The sequence below is a fragment of the Rhineura floridana genome, chromosome 19, assembly GCF_030035675.1.
Source record: "Rhineura floridana isolate rRhiFlo1 chromosome 19, rRhiFlo1.hap2, whole genome shotgun sequence".
Classification (NCBI taxonomy): Eukaryota; Metazoa; Chordata; class Lepidosauria; order Squamata; family Rhineuridae; genus Rhineura; species Rhineura floridana.
The window spans coordinates 18,602,073-18,624,379 of record NC_084498.1 but is presented as its reverse complement, the minus strand read 5'-3'; the positions used below and the strand labels follow the sequence as shown (position 1 = coordinate 18,624,379).

General features: G+C 46.1%; 1 protein-coding gene across 15 annotated transcripts in view; it reads right to left on the bottom strand.

Annotated features, from left to right (window-relative positions):
* Nucleotides 1–22,307, bottom strand: part of ARVCF (ARVCF delta catenin family member) — a 576,381-nt gene that overhangs the window by 160,495 nt on the left and 393,579 nt on the right. For all 15 annotated transcript variants that reach the window (XM_061603426.1, XM_061603419.1, XM_061603418.1 and 12 more), the window contains one exon: nt 20,363–20,521. In XM_061603426.1, coding sequence (XP_061459410.1) covers nt 20,363–20,488 — 126 coding nt within the window. In that variant the 5' untranslated portion in view covers nt 20,489–20,521. The remainder of the gene's footprint in view (nt 1–20,362; nt 20,522–22,307) is intronic.

Below are 22,307 nucleotides of genomic sequence, written 5' to 3'. Positions count from 1 at the left end.
GGACAGACAAAAGAAAGGACTTCTTCACACAGAGCACAATTAAAACAATGGAGTTCACTCCCACAAGAAGCAGTGACAGCTAGCAACCTGGATGGCTTTAAAAGAAGATTAGATAAATTCATGGAGGATAAGGCTATCAATGGCTACTAGTCGGTCAATGGCTACACAGTCGAAGGCAGTATGTTTCCGAATATCAGTTGCTGGAAACCACAGGAAGGGAGAGTGCTCTTGAGCTCAGTTCCTGCTTGCAACTGCCCATCCGCCTCTGGTTGGCCACTGTGAGAACAGGATGCTGGACTAGATGGGCCACTGGCCTGATCCAGCAGGCTCTTCTTATGTTCTTATATTCTTATGACCTCTGTGGACTAACGTGGCACCAGCATTTCAAGCAGGGAGCAACAGCACTCCAATCGGCACGAGGAGGAAGTCGCCACTTAACTTTCCCACAGCGCTCTCTCTGGGACATTATGGGAAATTTAAATGGGGGCTCCCAGACCCAGCCACCTGGCACTAGGCATGTGTCAGCATTTGTGGGTCCTACTGGGGCATCTGCCCAAGGTTGTCAGAGGCTTAGGCCAGGCCTGAGACACATGAAAGATCCCCCAGTTATGGGAAATTATTAAGTGTGCTCTCCACTCCATGGTACCTGTGAGTCTAGAGCAAAGATAGGGAATCTGTGGTGCTTCAGATGTTGCTGGAATCCAACACCAGAACCCAGCGCCCATCATCTGCTGACCATTGGCCATGCTGGCTGGGGCTGATGGGAGTGGAATCCAGCAACTGGAGGGCCAGAGATTCCCCATCCCTGGTCTAGAAAAATGTGCCTGTTGCCATGTGTCTGTTAGGGATGGAAAGATCTGTCTGTTTCGGTTCTCTCAGTTCCTCATTTTTCCAATGTTAAATTCAGTTCTCTACATTTGTACAGGGATCTGCAAATTTTTTGAAAAAAAATCCTCATGAAAAGTCTCCACCATTTTCGTGTGAATTTCTCCAAACAAAACACCTTTTTTAGGCAGTTTTAACAAAGGTACACATTTTCTCATCACATCATGCCCTTTTGCATGTTATTTTCACGCATGTACTCATCCTTATGCCCACTTTCCCCTAATAGATGCATTTTTGTAAATGTTGTTTAGTTGGCAAACTGCATCCCAAAATTCGAATAAATGCAAATTTCGAAGGATGGCTGTGTTTTGGTTCTCATATTGTTTCGGAAAGTGTGAATTTGATAAATTCTCCTGGAAATGTGAACTGAATCAAAAATTTTACCCAACCCTAGTGTCTGTACATATCCACTAGGGCCTAGGCTCAGATCAGGACCACCGTGTCCTTTAACCCAACTGTGATTTGCTCATTGATAATCCCAACAAAACTCAAGCACCAAGTTTTAAGACCACTGTAACACATGTCAAACCAAAGGCTGCCAGGAATCAGAATTAACACACACTCGCCACATAATGCGATATTTTCCTGTTACCCACCTAATGCCATCTTAGGGCTCAACCACTTCACGGTGCTGTAATGTAGCAGGGCAGGGAGAAATGGACTTTAATATTGGCAAAGGTAATTTGCTTCCAAAGCATGCCACGACTGCATCCCATTTACCGCTGAAAGCAATTTCTGTTGTCGCCATGAGTCAAATTTCCTCATTTCTTGTGCTGGAGTTCAAGACCCATCTTTTTCTTTCTTTTTTTTACAGACCAGCTAGCAAATTTATCAAGGATGGCAATGGGTGGTTTACAGCTGAATATATAATCCATGCATACCATTGGCAGGAATGGTCATACAACACAGGTAGCAGGCAACAGGCCCCTCTCCCTGTTACCCTCTCTATCACCATCCCTGCTACCATCTTCTCCAACAGAGCCCAACACACATGGATGAACAACGACCACGTTCAGAGATACATTGGGAGTGCTATGAAGGAAAGATCTGTAGCTCAGTGGTAGAGCTTTGCAGGCAGAAGGTCCCAGGTTCAATCCCTAACATCTCCAGGTAAGGCTGGGAGAGGCCAGAAATCCTGGACAGCCGCTGCTAGCCACTGTAGACAATACTGAACTAGATGGACCAGTGGTCTGACTAGATATAAGGCAGTTTCCTATGTTTGTAAGAATGCAAGAAGAGCCCTGATGGATCAGGCCAAAGGCCTCTCTAGTCCAACTTCCTGCTTTTCACAATGGCCAAGAATGGGAAACTCACAAACAGAACACGAGGGAAACCACCTAACACACTGCCTCAAAAGCAGAAGGAGGCATATAACCATCACAACAAGTAGCGATGGAGAGATTTATCCTTATACCTTGCCTGGAAGGTTTTCCTACTAGAACAAATAGCAACCGGAGGGAGGGGGAATTGCAATGGGGAAATGCTGCAGGGAGAAAGTTTTTCTATATATAGGAACACAGGCAGCTACCTTATACTGAGTCAGACCACTGCTCCATCTAGCTCAGTACTGTTGACACTGACTGGCAGCAGTTATCCAGGATTCTAGATGACATTTTCTCCCAGCCTAGCCTGGAAATGCCAGGAATTGAACCTGAAATCTTCAGTATGCAAATCAGATGCCCAACATATAGTAGTAGTAGTAGTAGTAGTAGCAGCAGCAGCAGCAGTAGTAGTAGCAGTAGTAGTAGTAGTAGCAGTAGTAATAGTAGTAGTAGTATTTCCCTGCTCTTTATCCTAAGGTCCCATGGCAGGTTACAACAATTTAAAATACAACACTAAAATCAGTTTAAAACTTATTACAAACACAAACATAGGGTAGGTCCTAAAAATATACAACTCAGGCATATACCACTCTATCGCTGAGCTTCTGTAGATGCTGAATTCCTCCCCCAGTGCCATGGTCCAACTCGTTTCCTCCTTGCATCCCTGGCCTGGCGTTTAAAGCAATGGGAGATCCAACTGTGGGTCTCCAATGTCTTCTCCAGTTCAGCTTTAGATCGTGAAAATAAAAGGGCTCCGACATACCTGACGCTGCTTTCCTCACACAGCCAGCAGTTTGTGAGTGATGCTTCTGTTATGACTAGGGATGAATAGGGATCTGTCGATTACGGCTTCTCGGTTTTCCAGCCCTACATTCCGTTCTCCACATTTCCACACCAGTTTGTGAATGTTGTTTTTAAAACCTCATGAAAATTCATTAGCATTTTAGCACAGATTTCACCAAACTGAGACCTTTTTGGATGCAGTTTTGCCTAATACACAGACTTTGAGCAAACAGATTTCTCAAACAGAATGCACTCATGTCTCATTTTCAACAATATGTGCATTTTGGGCCGGGGGGGGCAGTTCACCCTAGTAGAAAATTTGGAGCAGTACACATTTTGAAGGATGGCTGCGTCTCAGTTCGCGAACTGTTTTGGGAAGTGTGGATCAGGAAGGTTTTCTTTTCAAAGTGAAATGAGCCAAATTCCTCCCCATCTCTCGTTACAACCCAATTGAGAATAGATGTTTGGAGGGGAGCCGCAGGCAACAGTCCACAATGATAAAGGGCAGTTTTTTCTTCTCCCTCCGCTAGAAATTGGCTTAGAACAGAAGAAGAGCCTGCTGGATCAGGCCAATGGCCCATCTAGACCAGCATTCTGTTTTCACAATGGCCAGCCAGATGCCCGTGGAAACCCACAAGCGGGACCTGAGCACCAGAGCACTCTCCCCTCCTGCAGTTTCCAGCAACTGGTATTTGGAAGCATACAGCCTCTGACTGTGGAGCCACAGCATAGCCATTGTGGCTAGTAGCCCATTGATAGCCTTATCCTCCACGAATCTGACAAATCCTCTCTTAAAGCCACCCAAGTTGATGGCCGCTGCTTGTTGTGGGAGTGAATTCCTTTGTTTAACTACGCACAGTGTGAAGAAGCCCTTTCTTTTGTCTGTCCTGAATCTTCCAACATTCATTGGCTTGAGTCTTAAAGTGGCTTTACGCATGGACAACAAAACATTCCATTGTCCCACCCCAGGGCGGGTGTAGAAAATTCCACAGAGCCTTACAGAAAATTCCACAGAGCCTTACAGTAGCAATAACAAATATTCCCCCTCCCCAGAATACTTAGCTGCTCTCCACGGAGAGGCTTGCCCATAAAAGAAGCAGCACACATTCGTTTTAATTTTCGCTCTGTTCAAAAGGCGAGTGGGGATCGCTAAATTAGCTTCTGTGAGCCCAGAAGCGGACAACAATCTTGAAAAATGAGATTAAACACTTTCTAAGAGCGTCTTTTTTTTTTCTTTTTTAAAAAAGCGCAGCTTTGCAAATCAACATGTGTTTGGAAAAGCAACCCGCGTCAGTCCACCTGCAGTCCGAAGATCTTAAGATCAGTGTTCAGCTGGTAAATCGGTCCAGTGGTTCAGAAATTAAAGGGGGGGAGAGAGAGAGAGAGAGAGAGAGAGAGAGAGAGAGAGAGAGAGACTGACCTAACGCGACTGATTGTTTTTTTTAATTGATCAGTCCTGAGATTAGTCAAGTCACTGCAAACTAAATAATAATAAATAAGTAATTAGAGCGTGTTGTTTTGGAGCAGCTAAAAAAACGTATGTCCTCTGTTCTGCCATCATGTTGAAAGAAGAACAATCCACCCAAACAGCGAGCACTTTTTTCCCCGAGACTTGTGCAAGCGAATGATACTTCTGCCTAATGAGGTCCTGCAAAGTCGGTCAAAACTGCATGCCGGGATCCCCTGCCGGTGGAATAATTAAGCGGCCCCATGAGCCAAGCTGCAGCGCACCAGCACTGCCACTGTCTCCGCCGACCTAAGAATTACAGAAGCCGCCCCCCGCCCTTCGGGTTTTTTTTGCCAGCAATTAGTCTTTCCTCAGCAGCTCTATAGTCTGTTCTTTCCTTCTTTTCTTTTTCAACTGTTGCACTATAATTTATACTGAGGAAAGGGAGCCACACCTAGAACAGACGTACCAGATTTCACGTGTCTGGATGCGGTACGTCAGTCATGTTACAAGCGCACCATTTTTAGGGCAGCCACAGTGTCAAGAGCGGGATTGGACAAGCGGGCGAGGGAAACAAAGGCCTATTGATTCTAGCTAAAAAGAAAGCTGTTCTGCGCCACGAGCTCCAGTGTTGGCCGTGCACTGCCAACCGGATAGGTCAGGAGCTGCACCCAGGCTACGAACGATGCCGGAGCGTGTCACCAAGCCACTGGAATTGGGCATTGGAGGTCCCCCTGGTTTTTATTCAGGAATATATTCAAGAGAGCCAGTGTGGTGTAGTGGTTAGGGTGTTGGACTACGACTTGGAAGACCAGGGTTCGAATCCCCACACAGCCACAGAGCTCACTGGGTGACCTTGGGCCAGTCACTGCCTCTCAGCCTCAGAGGAGGGCAATGGTCAACCCCCTCTGAATACTGCTTACCATGAAAACCCTATTCATAGGGTTGCCATAAGTCGGGATCGACTTGAAGGTGGTCCAAATATTCAAAGGAATCACTTTATCAAGAGGGCTGAAATGAAATGTCACTCCCTCCTCCAATGTGGCACCCCATTCACAGCTGGTTGGCTTGGGGGAGACAGAGATGCTTATTATTGCAGCACCTCTCCCTTCCCCACCATTTTAATGCCTGTTTTAGTGTGGTGGACGTTCTCCACTCCCTGCTCCCCGCTTTTCTAACTCTCAACTACTGCCAGAGATGTCAGTGGCCATCAGGGAGCTCTACCTCTGGATACGGGATGTAGCTCAGTGGTAGAGCATCCTGCTTTGCGTGCAGAAGGTCCCAGGTTCAATCCCTGGCATCTCCAGCTAGAGGTGGGAATGTCCCTTGCCTGAAACCCTGGAGAGCCACTGCCAGCCAGTGTAGTCAATGCTGGCTCAGTATTGGTCCATCTAGCTCAGCATGGTCTACACTGATGGGCAGCGGCTCTCCAGGGGGTCAGGCAAGGAGTCTCTCCTGGACCTTCCTGGAGATGCCAGGGATTAAAGATAGGACCTTCTACATGCCAAGCAGATGCTCTACCACTGACTTCTGGCCCTTCCAAGGGAGATAGAACAGCCTGGAAAGGTGTCCACCATCTTGCTCCCAGCATTCAGGCCCAGCGCCAGAGGGCAACCAGGATGGGCCCTGGCTGAGGGACCCTGCAGCCCAGAGGGGGCCCTGAAGGGCTGCCCTTAGGGTGGAAGAGTGATGCTCCCAATCCATGATTTGTGACAGCGTCAGGCCTACAACCTGATGCTGCCACAGATGGCGGAGCAGGAGCTCCCAAGCAACCCCCCCCATACAGGTAGCACGGTCTTCAAGGTGCCTGCCTGCATGTAGCACCTACCTCTCTTTGCAGTGTACACACCATGCATGCTGTGCACACATTCCTGCCATCACCCAAGAGGGCGGTGGGGGGCTTCCTTAAGGGGTTGATGCCCCTGCCGCCATCTTGTTTGATGCGAGACATGTGCTATATGTGCATGGCATGCAAGCACATGCAAGAGGTGGGTGGGGCGTGCAGGAAGGCTTATTAGCCCCGCACCGCCTGCACTGAGAGGGGGTGTTGGGCTATGGCACCGCAGGACCGGGGTAGGTTGGTGCCCAAGCGCCTGGCGCTGGCCCTGCCAACATTCCAGATCAGGCAGCCCCTCCCTCAACCTTCACCACATGGCTAGCCAAGGACCACCTTGCCCTGAGAGGAGGAGAGAACTATCTTTCAAAGCGTGTCCCCATTCCCCACCCCCATAGCTTGTTTCAGCTGATTTAGTATATAGTTTCCATCAATGCCTATTGTTTTTCTACGTCAACCACTTTGCGATTTTTGCTGGAAAAGCAGTATATAAATATATAACATATAGTGGAATACCCTGATGGCCAAAACATGGAGGGTTTTACAAGTAAGCATCGCACAGCTATCTGTGGGGTTTTAAAGCTTTCTGCCCTTGTTGCTACAGCCGAGGCAACCAATGAAAAAATCTGAAAGCATTACCAACAAAAAAACAAAAAACACCGATAGGGGATAATTTTTAGCTGGCAACAGCAACCCTAACACACATTCTGGATCCCAACAGGCTCTACTCCAGCACCAAGCGGACAGGCTCATACAACAAAGGCTCCCCAAACTGCAGCAACGGATGGCATGGTGAAGTGATGGCTGGGGCTCATTAAGGTCGGTGAGGCAGAAGGCAGAGGAGCCCAACCGTAGGCGGAGCCAGAGCTAAAGATAGGCGGAGCCAACTATTTCTAGTTCTGTCCCCATCATAGAATCGTAGAGTTGGAGGGGGCCCTGTCAGGCCATCAAGTCCAACCCCCTGCTCAGTGCAGGAATCCAAAGTAGGGAGATTCGCTGATAAATGCAAACAGAATCAAATTATTCCTCCTTCCCTACACTCTCCTGGCAAACCTGCTGATATTTCTTTCTTTGTACATGGATGGTGTTGTTTCAGCCACATAAGCAACAGCACTCGCAGCCTAAAAGTCAGCAATAGTGGTTGGAGTGTACAGGCAGCTACTCCAGCGAGTTCTTTTTTACATGTCATTTTAGCTAACATGGGAAGCTGCCTTATACATAAGGAACAGCATTCGCAGGGCTTATCCACATGGGAGCATAACTGTTTTTGCCTCCATTTTCTGTTTGTACCATCCACAGTAAGGGCTCAATGCCAGCTGCAACCATGGTGTTTTCTAGTCACACTTGAGGGGAAGCATCACGCAGTTTCCTAAAGACCATGCCCTCTAATTTAACATTTCAACTCCCTATGGTTACCTGGCAACTGAGCATGCTCAGTTTGTTCTATCAGTAAGTTTCTTTTTAAAAACAACAACAACCAGGAAGTGCAATTATTTGTATTCTCACTGGTACAATACAGCTGATATACAAATATTTGTTTGAGCAGTGTTATGCTTTTGTGCACAAGTTAGGGGGGAAAGCAAATAAAGACACCATTTGCAGCAACATAAAAAAGCTTGCAGAATGGGAGAGCGCAGTGGAAGTTTCTCTTCAGCCCACAGGAAGTGAAATGAAAGAAGGGGGAAGGAGAGAGAGGGCATGGAGAGGGGAACTATTGACACACCCACCTAAGAGCATTGGAGCAAAGCGTCTCCAAGCCCTAGAGGTATGAAGACTTTTTTCCTTCCCTTTTCAGATTATCAGAGGATTGGGTTAGTACGGGTTTACAGGAGGGAAACTGTGTGATAGCTTCTGTTTGCCAGTAACATCATGCGAACCATGTGAATTAAAAAGGGATGCAAGTAGCACCAGACACACAGTAAAACTCTGTGTAGATGAGCCTGTAGCCTAAAAGTCAGCAAAAGCAACTGGAGTATATAGACAGCTACTCCAGAGAGTTATTCTTTACATGTCATTTTAGCTAACATAGGAAGCTGCCATATGCAGAGTCAAACCACTGAGTCCATCTGGCTCTGTATTGCAGTACTCTTACCGACAGTGGCTCTTTGGATCTTCAGGCAAGGGGTCTCTCCCAGCCCTGTCTGGAGATGCCGCGGACTGAACCTGGGACCTTCTGCCTGCAAGGCAGGTGCTCTACCACGGAGCTACAGCCCTTCCAGCTCAATGCAGGAATCCAAATTAAATCCTCCTCCCTGCTGAGTTCTACAGGGGCAAAACGGAGAACCGAGGAGGATGAAACTGGCCGAAAAGTAATCCAGTGGTCCATTGCGGGGGGGGAGGGAGTTTGGGAGCCACTGGAGTAGACATTGCTGACCTGGATAGATCGATAGTTTGATTAGCATGAGGCAGCTTCGTGGGATCTGCTTGGTTTCAGCAAGGTGGTGGGCTCATGTGCCTTCAAACCATGCCTTTTAAGACTATCCCCTTCCTCTGAAGAAAAACTCTCTCCCCATTAGAACTCTCTTTTGGGAACTCTCCCCCCCCCTTTAAGGCAAGCCTGCACTGAAGCAGGTTTTTATAACGTGGCAATAGCAGTAGTAGCTAGAGGGGCAGTGCAGTGGCACGGCCAGCACGGTGCAAATGCACTGGTGGAACCACTCGAGGACTCTTGCTGGAGCGTTTGCACCACACCACCCTTGCCACCCCTTCCCTTCCAACAAGCAGCAACACAACCAACCAGAGGCCAAGTGAGCGGCGGTGCCCCCACTAGCATGATCCGCTAGGGCAAGTTGGGTGCTGCCACTAGTGTAGTGGCAAATTCAGAAGTATAGGGTCCCTTCATGATAGTCATGCCATGCCTCCTCACAGCCACTCCTTCTTCTAATATTATACAATACAATGAGCTCTCAGTCTCTTACTTTGTTTGGAGGAGTTTCCCTTAGTGACGCATCACAGTTATCAATGCAGATCTCCATGTGTTGCCTTTCAGCTACAGCTCCATTTTTTTGTGCATGTACATAGGCAAATGCACTAAGCTGTTGTAAGGTAAGGAACTTCCTTTGCTGAGTTTCCCTTCCCTTCTTGGTTGCCAAATGGGAGTGTGTTAGCTACTGAGAAGAGTCTTCTCAGTGGCTGACTTACCTCCTTTCACTCCGATTGGCTCCAATCAGCAGCGAAGGACACTGAAAACATAGGGGCCCTGCTGGGACCCTGCTCCCATAAAAGAAAGGGGTCTAAGTCCCCCTGGGACCCTGGATGACTACACCCTTGGGCACTGCCCCACCAGCCTGTCTGTTCTCAGTCAGCCCCTACTTGCCTGCCTTCTTACTTATAACTAGTCCAAAGGATGGCACTTCCTTTCAGTTTCCTGAATTACTTTTCTGCCTGTTGTAGCAATTGTAACGCATCGTGCTAGATGCTGCGTGATTCTTAAATGTGTTTTGATTGCTTCTTTTACTTCTTATACATTGTAGCTTTTTGTATTACTGTTTGAATTCCACAGAATATAGGAAGTAAAAGCAACAGAGAAAACACAATTGGAACCAACAGTAATATTTCATGCAATGTGAGTGCTGTCTCCCATCTTCAACCACAGACCCACGACGTGCCATGGACCACTTGAGTAAAGCTTGTGGATCACTGGTGGTCTGTGGACCACAGCTTGCAAACCCCTCAATTAGACAAATGCATGGATGTCTCACATTGAGATAAGCCATTGGTTCATTTAGCTCAGTACTGTCTGCTGTCATGGTCCCGTCAGAGGACTCATCAGACGAGGATGACTCAGGAGTAACAGCAGCAGACCCAGAAGGAGAAACGGAGGAAACTCCTGAGAACCCAGCTCCTTCTCCCCCTCAGCTGCAGAGCACCCCAGACACAGCTGAAGCCCTTCAGCCAGACGCAGACAGTGAACAGGATACTCCCCCCTCACCTGCAGAATGTAGACAGCAGAAGGTCAGGCAGAAGAGGGGCAGGCCTGTTCACTTAAGGCCAAAACACTGATGGCTCACACCTGCTGACAAACCTGCTCCTTAAAAGTCAAAACTTGGGTTCAGCTTGTTGCTGACTACAACGCCAGGCATGACCACTGTGTGTCTTCCTATCCCCTGAACCTTGACTTGGACTGATCTCTCAGCAAACTAGACCCGGACCTTCACTGACGTCTCTTCTAGATTTCTGGCTTGGCACGTAAGCTTTGAATGGCCTCTGCCCTTATCTTGCTTCCTCCTTGCTAGCCTGGCAGATTTATAGCCAAGCTGCCGGCTGAGGACTTACGGCCTGGCAATTACCAAGGAATCTCCAGCCCTGCCTGCACCCCCACCGACACTGCTGTCTCAGTGAAGAGCTGACATCTGCACTGATTGGCAGCAGATATTCCCAGCCCTACCCGGAGATGCCAAGGACAGCATTCCGGGACTTACTGCCTGCAAGGCAGATGTTCTAGCCCTGAGCCACAGCCTTTCTCTGCTGGGCCTGGAAGGGCAATTGCTTTGGAACCACATATTCTCCAACTTGGATCCCATGATGATGGAAAGGTGGGATATAAATGGAAGAAAATTAAATCAAGGGGAGAGAGAGTTTGCAGAAGAGTCACCACTCAAGTCACTTGACAGGCCTTTCATTATTTGCTCTTGGCACACAGATGGCATCATGGAGCGGGCAGACTTTGTCCACACCAGCTGTTTCCCCTGAAATGCCCTAGGAACAGTTGCTACAAGTCAACTCGCATCCTAGAGCCATCCCTCATTCGGACTCCGTTTCTTGACTTGCTTTCTCTTTGCAAGAAAAGGCCATTTCTCCTTCCTCGGAGACAGACTGCTCCCCCATTCCACCCTCAATGATATTCCACAAAATGCAGGGTTGGTTACAGAATCTACTTCCAACAATATCCCATCCTGGAATTTTGCAAGGAATGTTTTGTTGGAACTTTTCTGAGAAAAACTCAACTAATAGCATCTGAAAAGAAAGGAGTGCTTTATTTATTCATTTGATTTGCAAAAGCACAACTTACAGTGATGCAACTGACATTTTTAGGATAGTTAGGCTCCAGCCCCGCAAATGCTGTGTGTGTGTGTGTGTGGGGGTCAAATAGCAACCCACTGCTCCAAAGGTCTTCAGCAGCAAGTTGCCTGGGAGGGTGGGGTACCCTCTTTCAATTTTCCTATTGATTTCAATGCAGACATAATTACAATTGCACAATTACGGGCAATTAAAAAATAAGGATTTTTTAAAAATGTTCTTAATATATTTATTTATTTATTTGTAATAGTTTAGGCTGCTTTTCAGGACAGAGTCCTCCCATGTGAGCATACAACCATGTGATGAAAACCACAATTTTAATATTGCAGCACAGTTTGTGTTGCACAAGTTACAAACATCAAAAAGTCACAAACAACTAGCAAGTATACCTACAGCAATAAACCGTTTTAAAATATAGCTCCAGCTGGCACAAAAGCCAGCAGCACATAAAAGAAAACAATCTTAACTAAGGCCACACTGACATCTTACATTTAAAGCAGTTTTATACCATTTTCATGGCTTCCCTCAAAGAATCATGGAAATTGTAGTTTGGTAATGGTGCTGAGAGTGTTAGGAGATCCCTCTTTCCCTTACAGTGCTCCAGTTGCCAGAGTAGTTTAATGATCAATCCTTCTTCCCAGGAAACTTATTTACCATCATTTAAAAAATCAAAGCAGTGTCCTAAAAGTATTATTATTATTATTAGTAGTAGTAGTAGTAGTATAACCTGCATGTAGTAGTAGTAGTAGTATAATCTGCACTTAGTAGTAGTAGTAGTAGTAGTAGTAGTATAACCTGCATGTAGTAGTAGTAGTAGTATAATCTGCACTTAGTAGTAGTAGTAGTAGTAGTAGTAGTAGTAGTATAACCTGCGCTTCCTCCCAAAGGGAGCCCAGAGCAACAAACAAATGATAAACCACTAAAAACATCTTTAAAACAAAATATGAATGAATGAATGAATCTTTATTTTTACCCCACCCTTTTTCCAAAACTGGAACTCAGGGCGGCTTACAAATAAAAACTACACATAGGTAAAAAACATACAAAAATATACAATTAAAATAGAATTAAACTATTTGTAACATTAAAACCATGAAACATACACTTAAGATACTAAGACAATTTAAAACATTAAGAATAGGACCATAGAACAATACAACAGACCTTATGAGGCCCTATCTTAAAATACCTTAAAAACATCTGAAAAAAGTCTGAAAAAACAATTCCATTACAGATGCAAACTGGGATAAGGTATCTACTTAAAAGGCTTGTTAGAAGAGGAAAGCATACATACCCCCCACACACAGGATGGAAGGATCTCTCAATTTCAGTTCTCTCTCTCTTTTTCTAATTCTAATTAAATTCTCCATATTTTTGCAGCAATTTGCCATTTTTTAAAAAAAATCCTTATGAAAATTCATCAGCATTCTAGTGTGAATTTTTCCTAATCAACACATTTTTGTATGCAGTTTTGACTAATACACACATTTTCGCGAGCCATGTCTCCTACTATAATGCATGTTAGTATGCTGTTTTCCTTCATATTTTCATTTTTATGTCCACACTCCTCTAATACATGCATTTTTGCAAACATGACTTGGTCGGAGACTGCATTGCAAAATTCAGATAAGTGCAACTTTTGAAGAATGGACTGTGTTTCGGTTCTCATATTGTTTCAGAAAGCGCAGATTTGATAGATTTGCCTTTCAGTGCAAACTGAATCAAGTTTCTCCCCCGTCCCTAACACATACGTAGCCAGTATCAAGTTAATGGAATGCTGGGAACTTGGAATGTTGGGGTAGGGGTTGCTATGCAACAGTCGCCTAAGGAGAAGATGATGGATAGTGCAGAAGGGACAATGGAAAAAGGACAATTGGGGTGAACTACAGGAGAGGGGGCTACGCTGGAGTGAACAGCAATGAGGAGCAGGCAAATTAGGAGACCTGCACTGGAGAGCAAAGCCACTGATCAGCAGCTGCCTAGAAAAGACTGCAAAGTTGATCATAACTGAGAACAGTGACTTGAATATGCGTACGGTGTTACTGACATACTGAATAATCCACTGAAACATAGAGAACGAAGGGGCCACTATATAATCAGATGTCTTTCTTTCTTTCTTTAACTTGACAAAGCTTTTTTAATCAACGGATGGGCTGTTCAGCATTGGTGAGAATCTCAATTTAATAAAAAGGATACAACGGGAACTAGGGGACCCATGCACACCACCTTGAGCTCCTTGGAGGAAAGGTGGGACATAAATGCAATAATAACAAAATAAATTGATTTTATTTATTTGTAAAAATATTTGTATACTGCTATTCATTAAAAAAAAAAATCAAAAACATTAAAAGCAACCACCACCATAGAATAAAAACATTAAAAATAGAATTAAAAAAAATACCAACTGTTTCAAAAAGAGCACCGTCTTCAATTGCCAGCAGAAGCCTGGCGGAACAGAAAGGTTTACAGCAGGTGCTTAAAAATTAAAACAGAAGGTGCCTGCTTGAATGCATACAGGGTGCTTACAGGGGACACTATGTTGTGGGTTGTTCTTGCTTCTGTGTTAATAGATATAAATGTTATTTCTTCCAGTTGCCTATTGGAATCCCTCAATTATCCATCTCAGATTGCCCTTAAAATCTTCTACACGTACACAGAGTGAGATCAAGAGAGAGAGACTAAAAAGCACATAGACCAAAATCACAGATTACCAGCTAATGTAGAGCAAAGGCGGGTGTTATAATAGATAGCAGTTCCATCCAACAGGGGGAACTGCAGGGAGACTGTCATGGAGATCTGGAGGCTGAGCTCCAGCAAAAAGGTCAAATGGGAGGAGCCAGAGAAAACACAGTGGATCTTGTAGCAGTTCTCTTAATAAAGCTTTAGTTATAGCAAGCAGGTTTCTGTCTTCTCTCAGAAAAGAAAGTAGTATTAAAACATGGTGTGAGAAGTGGGATCTACTTTTCTGAAGAAAAGTAGAGCTCAAGCACCACAGGAACCACATGCCTAGGGTCCAAATGGGGCCTACCAGGCCTTTTTACCTGGCCCTTGAAACTGTCGCCAGGCCACACCCCTCACTACCCCTGCTTTGCACCCTGGGCATTTTTGCCTGGCTAGAATGCTGTCCTTGAACTCTGATAATCCCTCTTGCTTTCATGGATGGCAGAGAGAAAGGGGGTGTACGTGTGCAGAAACTGGCCGACAAAGTTTTACCGTTTACAAAAGTAAAATTTACCTCTGTTGCTCTGCCCATTTTTGCTACTGGGCCCACCCACCACTGGCATGTGGCCCTCCAGAAAGGGATGCGGCCCTCAGGCTGAAAAAGCCCTAAAGTAAACAGTTAAAACAACCCCTCTCCAGTGTCCCCACGTGCTCTTCTGGTCTTAACCACCAAGATGCCTGAAAGGGCTTATACATTGACATTAATTTCTTCAAGAGCACAGAACACAAACATGGACGCCATTTAAGACTGAATCCAGCTTCTTTCCTGTTCAGATAAAGCCATCAGCCGATAACAAATAGTACTATTGGGTAAGACAGAAGCCGTCCCCCCCCTCCACTCCTTTTAATGCTTGCAATGAATTAAATATTTTATAGAAACTGCCAAAACTGGGACACGTTTCTCTCCCCACCCCGAATTGTGTCATAAAACAGAAAATAGGTAAGTTAAAAGCACTCAAGGATAAAAGCATTTTGACATTTCCAAGTGCTTATTTTTGACACACAGACTGTAAAATTATCAGGGCAAAAAGGTACTAAGCCATTACCTTGTTAACAGGAGTCTATGAAAGTGTGTGCTCTTTTAGAGGTCGGTGAAATGGGGAGGTCGAGCAGCTCTCCCTAACGTCCACTTAAACAGAGGAGAAAGAGCCCAAGAAAGGTTGCTTCCTACAGACATCAAAACGAGGTGGCCGACCGGTTTCTAGCGGGCCTTTCAACCTGGGCCAATGATGTCAGGGCCATCACCACTGCCTCCTTCCAGAAGACCAGTCGGACTGATCAGACAATGGACGGATGAATCGTGGCGCCTCCAGACTGCTGGGGTTTCAAGTACAAACCGGAAATGTAGCTTTGCACAATTAAAGGTTATTAAAGTGCATCGTCACCCTAGCTCTTTGCAAAATGGAACAAGACGGTTTTGCAGCTTGGAAAGTCACGACATGCTCTGCAAAGTGTGGGATGAGCAAGAGGGCACCACACTGGAGGACTCTAAAAGAGGATTAGACACATTACGGCAGGATAAGGGCATTGATAGCTACTAGCCATGGTGGCTATGCTCCACAGTTGGAGGCTGGATGCCAGCTGCTGGAAACTGGGTGGGGGACAGAATGCTGTGGTGCTCAGGTCCTGCTTGCAGGCTTCCCATAGGCGTCTGGCTGGCCACTGTGAGAACAGGCTGCTCAGCTAGACAGAGCATTGGCTAACAGGAAGATGAGCAAACACTCTGCAAGTGAACGCAGGAAGAGTGCTGCATAACCCCACAAACAGAACAAATGTGCAGTGAAGACCGGATCTATTCTCTGAATAAATTCTGTGCAAGGAAATGAGAAAGAATGCTCAATAAACAGGCTGCCTGGAGGGGCGTCAACGTATTTGAAGGGCTGCCTTCACCCGTATAAGCCTGGCCCATACTCTGAGATCTGCTTCAGAGGCCTGACTTGTTCCCAGGATTCGGGGGGAGAAGCCATGTGCTTAAAACGTATGGTGTAGACATGACATCAACCAGAACCCAATCTGGACAGGTGCTTCCATGTGCTTTCCCTTCCTCCTGAGTAGTCTCACTTGTAAACAGCCGTGCACTTTGGCAGTGGCTGATCCTCCTGCCTGGCTTGCAGTCCCGCTGCTTCTGTGGGCCTGGATGAGATGGAGGGGGGCAGTGTCTGGGACCCAGCCCGGAGCTCCCGCAGGGAATCACCAGTCCTGGGACACGGTTGTCTAGATCCAATGGATCTTTGGGGTGACTGGCAGTGCGGAGATTTGATTGGGGAATCCTGTTCCCTTTGTGCTTCCTCACAAGAGACCTTAGGGCTCAACCCTAATACTTTGCATACTTCTGAGAAAGAAGGGGGAACGGGGGGGGAGTTTTATTTTTCACTGCAGCAGAAGTGGGGCACGATAAAGATCCGGAAGGGGGGGGCAGAGAGAGTGAGTGTAAGAGACACATTTCAAAAAGAGCAGATTTCAGCAGACACTTTTTTATTCAGAGATCCTCGCCCTTAAAAACAGCCAGCCAACCACAGGCTCCTTTTAATCAGCCACAGGATTAGTCTGCTGAGCAGAAGGGGGGCAGGGAAGGTAAACAGTTTGTGCCTTCCTTCCCTTGCCCAAGGTGACCTTCGTTGTTTTAACATGCCAACATGTTTGGTTTTCAAGAGAGACTGCAAAAACGAGTGCAGGGGGAGGGGACACCTCCGATAGTGTCTTCTGTGCTCTGAATGATATGCAGGGTCCTAGCTAGCTAGGTGTGTGCAAAAAGTTTGGAAAAGCAATCATTCACAGAAGCTGTGTGTGCGCGCGTGCGTGTGTACACCATATGGGGAAAGGCCATCGCAAGCTCAACTCCCAGCATCTCCAGGTAGGCCTGAGAGAGACCCCTGCCTGAAATCCTGGAGAGCCGCTGCCAGCCAGTGTAGACAATATCGACCTACATGGGCCAAGGGTCTGACTCAGCTTAAGGCAGCTTCTGAAGCTTCCTATTAGGAAAAGGGCCGCAGCTCAGTGGTTAGAGAATCTGCTTTGCACGCAGAAGGTCCCAGGTTCAATCCCTGGCATCTCCAAGTAGGGCTGGGAGGGAAACCTGTCTGAAATCCTGGAGAGCCACTGCCAGTCAGTGTAGGCAATACTGAGCTAGAGGGATCAATGGTCTGACTCAGTAAAAGGCAGCTTCCTATGTTCCTAAGAGAAGCTCTGCCTTGTCCCACCAGAAAGGCAATTCTTAAATTCACCTATTCCCTTTATGTTGCCTCCCTGAAATCAGTGCTTTTGAAAGCAGCAGCAGAAGAAAGCAAAGGCACCAGGGCAACTTCCAAGTCGAGGTGACCCACTTTAATTAGGGCTTCCATACCATCTTCGTGGCGCAGAGTGGTAAGCGGCAGTAACGCAGCCGAAAGCTCTGCTCACGGCCGGAGTTCGATTCCAATGGAAGGAGGAAGTCAAATCTCCGGTGAAAGGGGTCGAGGTCCACTCAGCCTTCCATCCATCCGTGGTCGGTAAAATGAGTACCTGGCATATGCTGGGGGGTAAAGAAAGGCCGGGGAAGGAACTGGCAATCCCACCCCATATATACGGTCTGCCTAGTAAATGTCGCAAGACGTCACCTTAAGAGTCGGAAACAACTCACACTACAAATGCGGGGACACCTTTACCTTTTACCATCTTCAAACAGGAGGGATGGTGGAAGAAAGCGCCAAGGAGAAAAGTTGCAGAGAACTATCCAACTTTTTAAATTTTATTTTATACAAGAGATCATCAGTTCCAGAGCAGGAAACCTGGAATGCAAGTTTAAAAGAAGCTGAAAAACTCTCAGCCAGGCGTGGTGGTGGTGGGGAAATTTAGTTCAGTCTTCATTTTAATGCAAACCTATCTAATTTGTCAGTGGAGCCTGGGACTGGTAGGGTGAAAGGCAGGGAGCCCAACAGTAGGTGGAGCCAATGCAAATAGCTGGCGGAGCTGGAGCCAATGAAAGGCAGAGCCCCCTCCCTGCTGTTCAACAAGGGCAACACTGAGAATAAGGAGGCTGACAAGCAATGCTGCCGCCTAGACTGGTTGCAACTAAGGAGGTAAGCAGGTGAGGGTTGGCTGAGGGCAGATGGGCTTGGTGGGGCGGTGCCCCACTTGCCGCATTGGATCAGCCTCTACAGTAATTTGTGCTTCTTGAAACAATATGCAAACCAAAACACAGACTTCCTTTGGGATTTACACTTCTCTGAACTGTGCGATGCATTTCTCCATCCGAAAAAGGCGTACAAGAATGTGCTCATGAAATGAATACGTTTGTGTAAACAACGTGTCAAAAATGCATTGGGAGAGCCTATGGCTCATCTGCTTTGCACGCAGAAAGCCCCAGGTTTAATCCCCGGCAACTCCAGGTAGGGCTGGGAGAGACCCCAATTTGCCATTGATTGGATGGAGCACAGATGCTGCGCTGAGAGCAGCCACCGACGTTGGTACGCAGGAGCCTTGGAAAACAGTGCAGTGTGGTTGCGAGTGCGCAGTTACTAAAGGATGCGACCTTTAACGCTGGGATGGGGAACTGTTGGCCAGCCCAGTGTTTCTGGACTACAACTCCCATCAGCTCTGACCATTGGCTATGCTGGCTGGGGCCAATGGGAATTGGGAGTCCAACGACGTCTGGAAGGTCACTGCACCAGTCCATACTGATTGGCAGCGACTCTCCAGTATTTCAGATGAGATCTTGTCCTTACCAGGGACCGAGCCCTCTGGGACCTTTTGCCTTCTGCAAAGCATTGTGCTCTACCATGGAGGGACAGCCTTCCGGAATAAGATGCTCGCCACTGTTTTAAAAGATTTCACTGTCCCTTTCCTGGGAAAAGATATCAGGTATCGTATACATTGCACATTTGACAGCAAATATGTTTCTTGTCACTTGTATGACTATTCTGGGCAAAGCCTATCTTTCACATGCCTGCCTTTGTTATCTAACAGTGAGTGTATGAAGGAGGCCCCTGCTAATTTCATGAAGTACAATGCCCATTAAAGTTCAATCCTCCATCTTATCTCCTTGCAAGGCTTATGTTACAGCCTCATCAAATGCCGCACCTCAGTTTTCTATCTTTCTTGTTTTCTTCCTTTCTTTCTAAGGAGAGAATGCTGACTCCATCTTACCAAGTTCAGTCTTTCAGTTCCATGCTCAATTTCTATTTATTTATTTATTTATTTGTTTGTTTGTTTATTAGATTTTTATACCGCCCGACTAGCAATAGCTCTCTGGGCGGTGTACAATTATGGTGTTTCCAAAACCACTATGATTGACATGTGCAATTGACAGCTTTTAATTGTGTCCACCCCAAATATACATCTGAAATAGCCAAAGGAGCAAAACCATTTCGTCAGATCCACATTAGTGCAAGGAAATGGGGAGCGGCCTTATGCCAGGTGAGGCTGTTTGTCCATCTAGCCTAGTACTGTCTACTCTGACTGGCAGCAGCTCTCCAAAGTCTCGGGATTATCTGCTACTTGGTTCTTTTAATTGGTGATGCCTGGGATTAAACCTGGGACCTTGTACAAGCAAATCATGCGCTCTACCAATTTGAGCATGGGCCCTCGAGCTTGGTGATAAAATAACATGCTTTACCTTTTTGCTTGTGAAAGGTTCTGGGAAACGGCTCTAGACCCAATGGCATCCCAGGCAAGAGCATAACACACATCCAAAAAGGGATGCCTGTAAAAGTGAGTACCCCTTCTCAAGTGCTCACAAGCAGGACTGAAGCAAGGAAAGTCCTATGATATGGTAGTTTCTGTTTAAAGAATGACAGCTTGTTTTAAGGGGAGGGAAAAGGATGTTTCTGGTTTTCTCTGGGATCATCTAAAGTAGTTTGTGTTTTGTTTTTGGTTTATTAAATTCAGGGGTGGGGAACCTTTTTCAGCTCGAGAGCCACATTCTCTTCTGGGAAACCTTCAAAGGGCCACATGCCAGTGGTGGGCCGGGCCACAGGTAGAACTGGACAGAGCAGTGCATGCAAATTTTACCTTGTACAATAAGCTAGTTTCTACACACACACTTTCACACACCCCTCTCTCTCCTTCATCCAGACAAGGGAGAGGCATTATCGGAATTCATGGACACATTTCAGCAAGGCAAAAACATTCAGAGTGCAGAGCAGGGCTGGTGAGGAATGTGACTGGGGAGAGTTCCAAGGGCTAGATAAAATAACCTGGAGGGCTGCATTTGGTTTCTGGGCCTGAGATTTCCAACCCTTACTGGAACAGATGGCTAAAACCCTGAAGCTACAGGTCAGACCCTAATACCTGGCAGCCATGGATACAGCTGTACCCCTTCCCCTCCCTTTTCACAGGCCTTGGCAGAGAAAGACCAAAATCTACCATTCCTACCTTGGTCTCCGTCCTCCTTGTGGTCCCATCTTCTGAAGTCACAATAGAAACATGAGATGTCGGGGTACCAGGGTCTTCCTCTACAGTGACAGTCTCCTCTACCATTTCTTGGGGTTCCTGCATCATTGCTATTGACGTCTGGTTGCTGGGGCTTTGCTCCTAAAGGAATAAGGATTGGTCATGTCAGTGCTTGGATGGTGGGGGAAATGTAACAAGGTGTCACAACTGCGTATAAACTTTGCTACATAAGTCAGATCCAGGTGTTTGTGGGCCTCCCGGACCTCCCAAGGCCCTTTTGTGCTCCACACTCACACCGATTCAACAGCAGATTCTGAATTGTTGTTGACGCTCCCGATCAATGCATCCTCGAGAAATTTTCAACCTCAGGCATCACATCACCAAGCTCCAGCTCCAGTATTGAATTATACATGTTGTGTCCCCCATACCAAAAACAAGATTGCACAGGATGATTCTGATCACACAGCAAATTCACGCCATATCCTCAATATGGAGTTTGTACCATCATGGCCTCATTATCAAATCAGGGACTGGCACCTTATCCAAAACCCACACCGGGTAACTGTGGCAGTACTCAACTCACATTTCTTACCTCTCGGATTAAAAAGCAGATAAATTCACAAATAAATGAATATCTAAGGAAGAGGGAGTGGAGGGGTAGGAGGGAGGAGGAGCGGAGGGTAGGTTTGATCATTTCCATGCTTATTGAGGTCAGTGGAATTTACTTCTGTGCAATCCTGCTTATGATAGGTGAAACTGACCTGGAGAAGGGGAGGGGAGAGAGGGAGGAGGAGGGAGGGGAGGAGACTGGGTGGGTGGGCACTTAGAGAAAAGCCCTGTTCATTTCCAAAAGGAAAACATTGTTAACAGTATCATTTTTGGGGTTTTCTCCCACCTTTTTATTCTACAACACCCAAATTTAAACCAAAGCTGTCCTTGGCCATATCCACACCAGACATTTATTCCACTTTAAATTGTCATGACTTCCCCCAAAGAATCCTGGGAAGTAAAGTTTGTGAAGGGTGTTGAGAGGAGATGCCCTATTCCCCTCACAGAGCTACAATCCCCAGAAGAGGGTCTGACTGTTAAACCACTCTGGCCACTGGAGCTCTTTCAGAGGAATAGGAGTTTCCTAATAACTCTCAGCACACTTCACAAACTACATTTCCCAGGATTCTTTGGGGGAAAGTCATGCTTTCTAAAGTGAATAAAGATCTGCCATGGGTGTGGCTCCCTGATTAGCCAAGCCAAACAGATATGAGTCTGGCTTTTAGAACACTGACAGTTGGTTCTTACTGAGCATGTCTGTGCTATCATAGACTCCAATGTTAAATTTCTTAAATTAATTAAAAATCAGCAATGCATTTTTTTAAACTTTTAAACTGCAGAAGATAAAGGTCAGAGTATAGGGCTAGGTCAGTAATAGGATTACAGGAACACTGTGAACATGGCTGATTTTAAATTAATTTCAACAAATTATGAGACCACTGAGAGAAAACAATCCAACAGGGGTCTGGATTTTTTTCTCTTGTTTTACACTTTGAACCCTGGATTCTGTCTTGACTGTTTTGTGTATCACTATGAAAACATAGAGGGTTGTTAAATAAGTGTCTAAGATTTGTTTTGAAATAAGCTTATGGGAAGCAGCAGAATAGCAATTTTCAATTTAACATTGGGGAATGTGAAAAATCCATGCTGGCTATAATATACAGCCATTCTTGTGGCTGTATAATAATTCAGTGTTAAGGGCACATGTGGGTCTTATCTGGGCTGCAATGCTTCAAGCTACAGGTGGAGGCTCATCATCATCCCTGCATGTAGAAAACTAGCATGTCAGTGAAGTGGTTAGGCTAGAACCCTGATCCCTAATGTCTAGTTATCATTGCGTGTGGAGTTATTGCTGCTGTTGTTAATGAACAAGGATCAA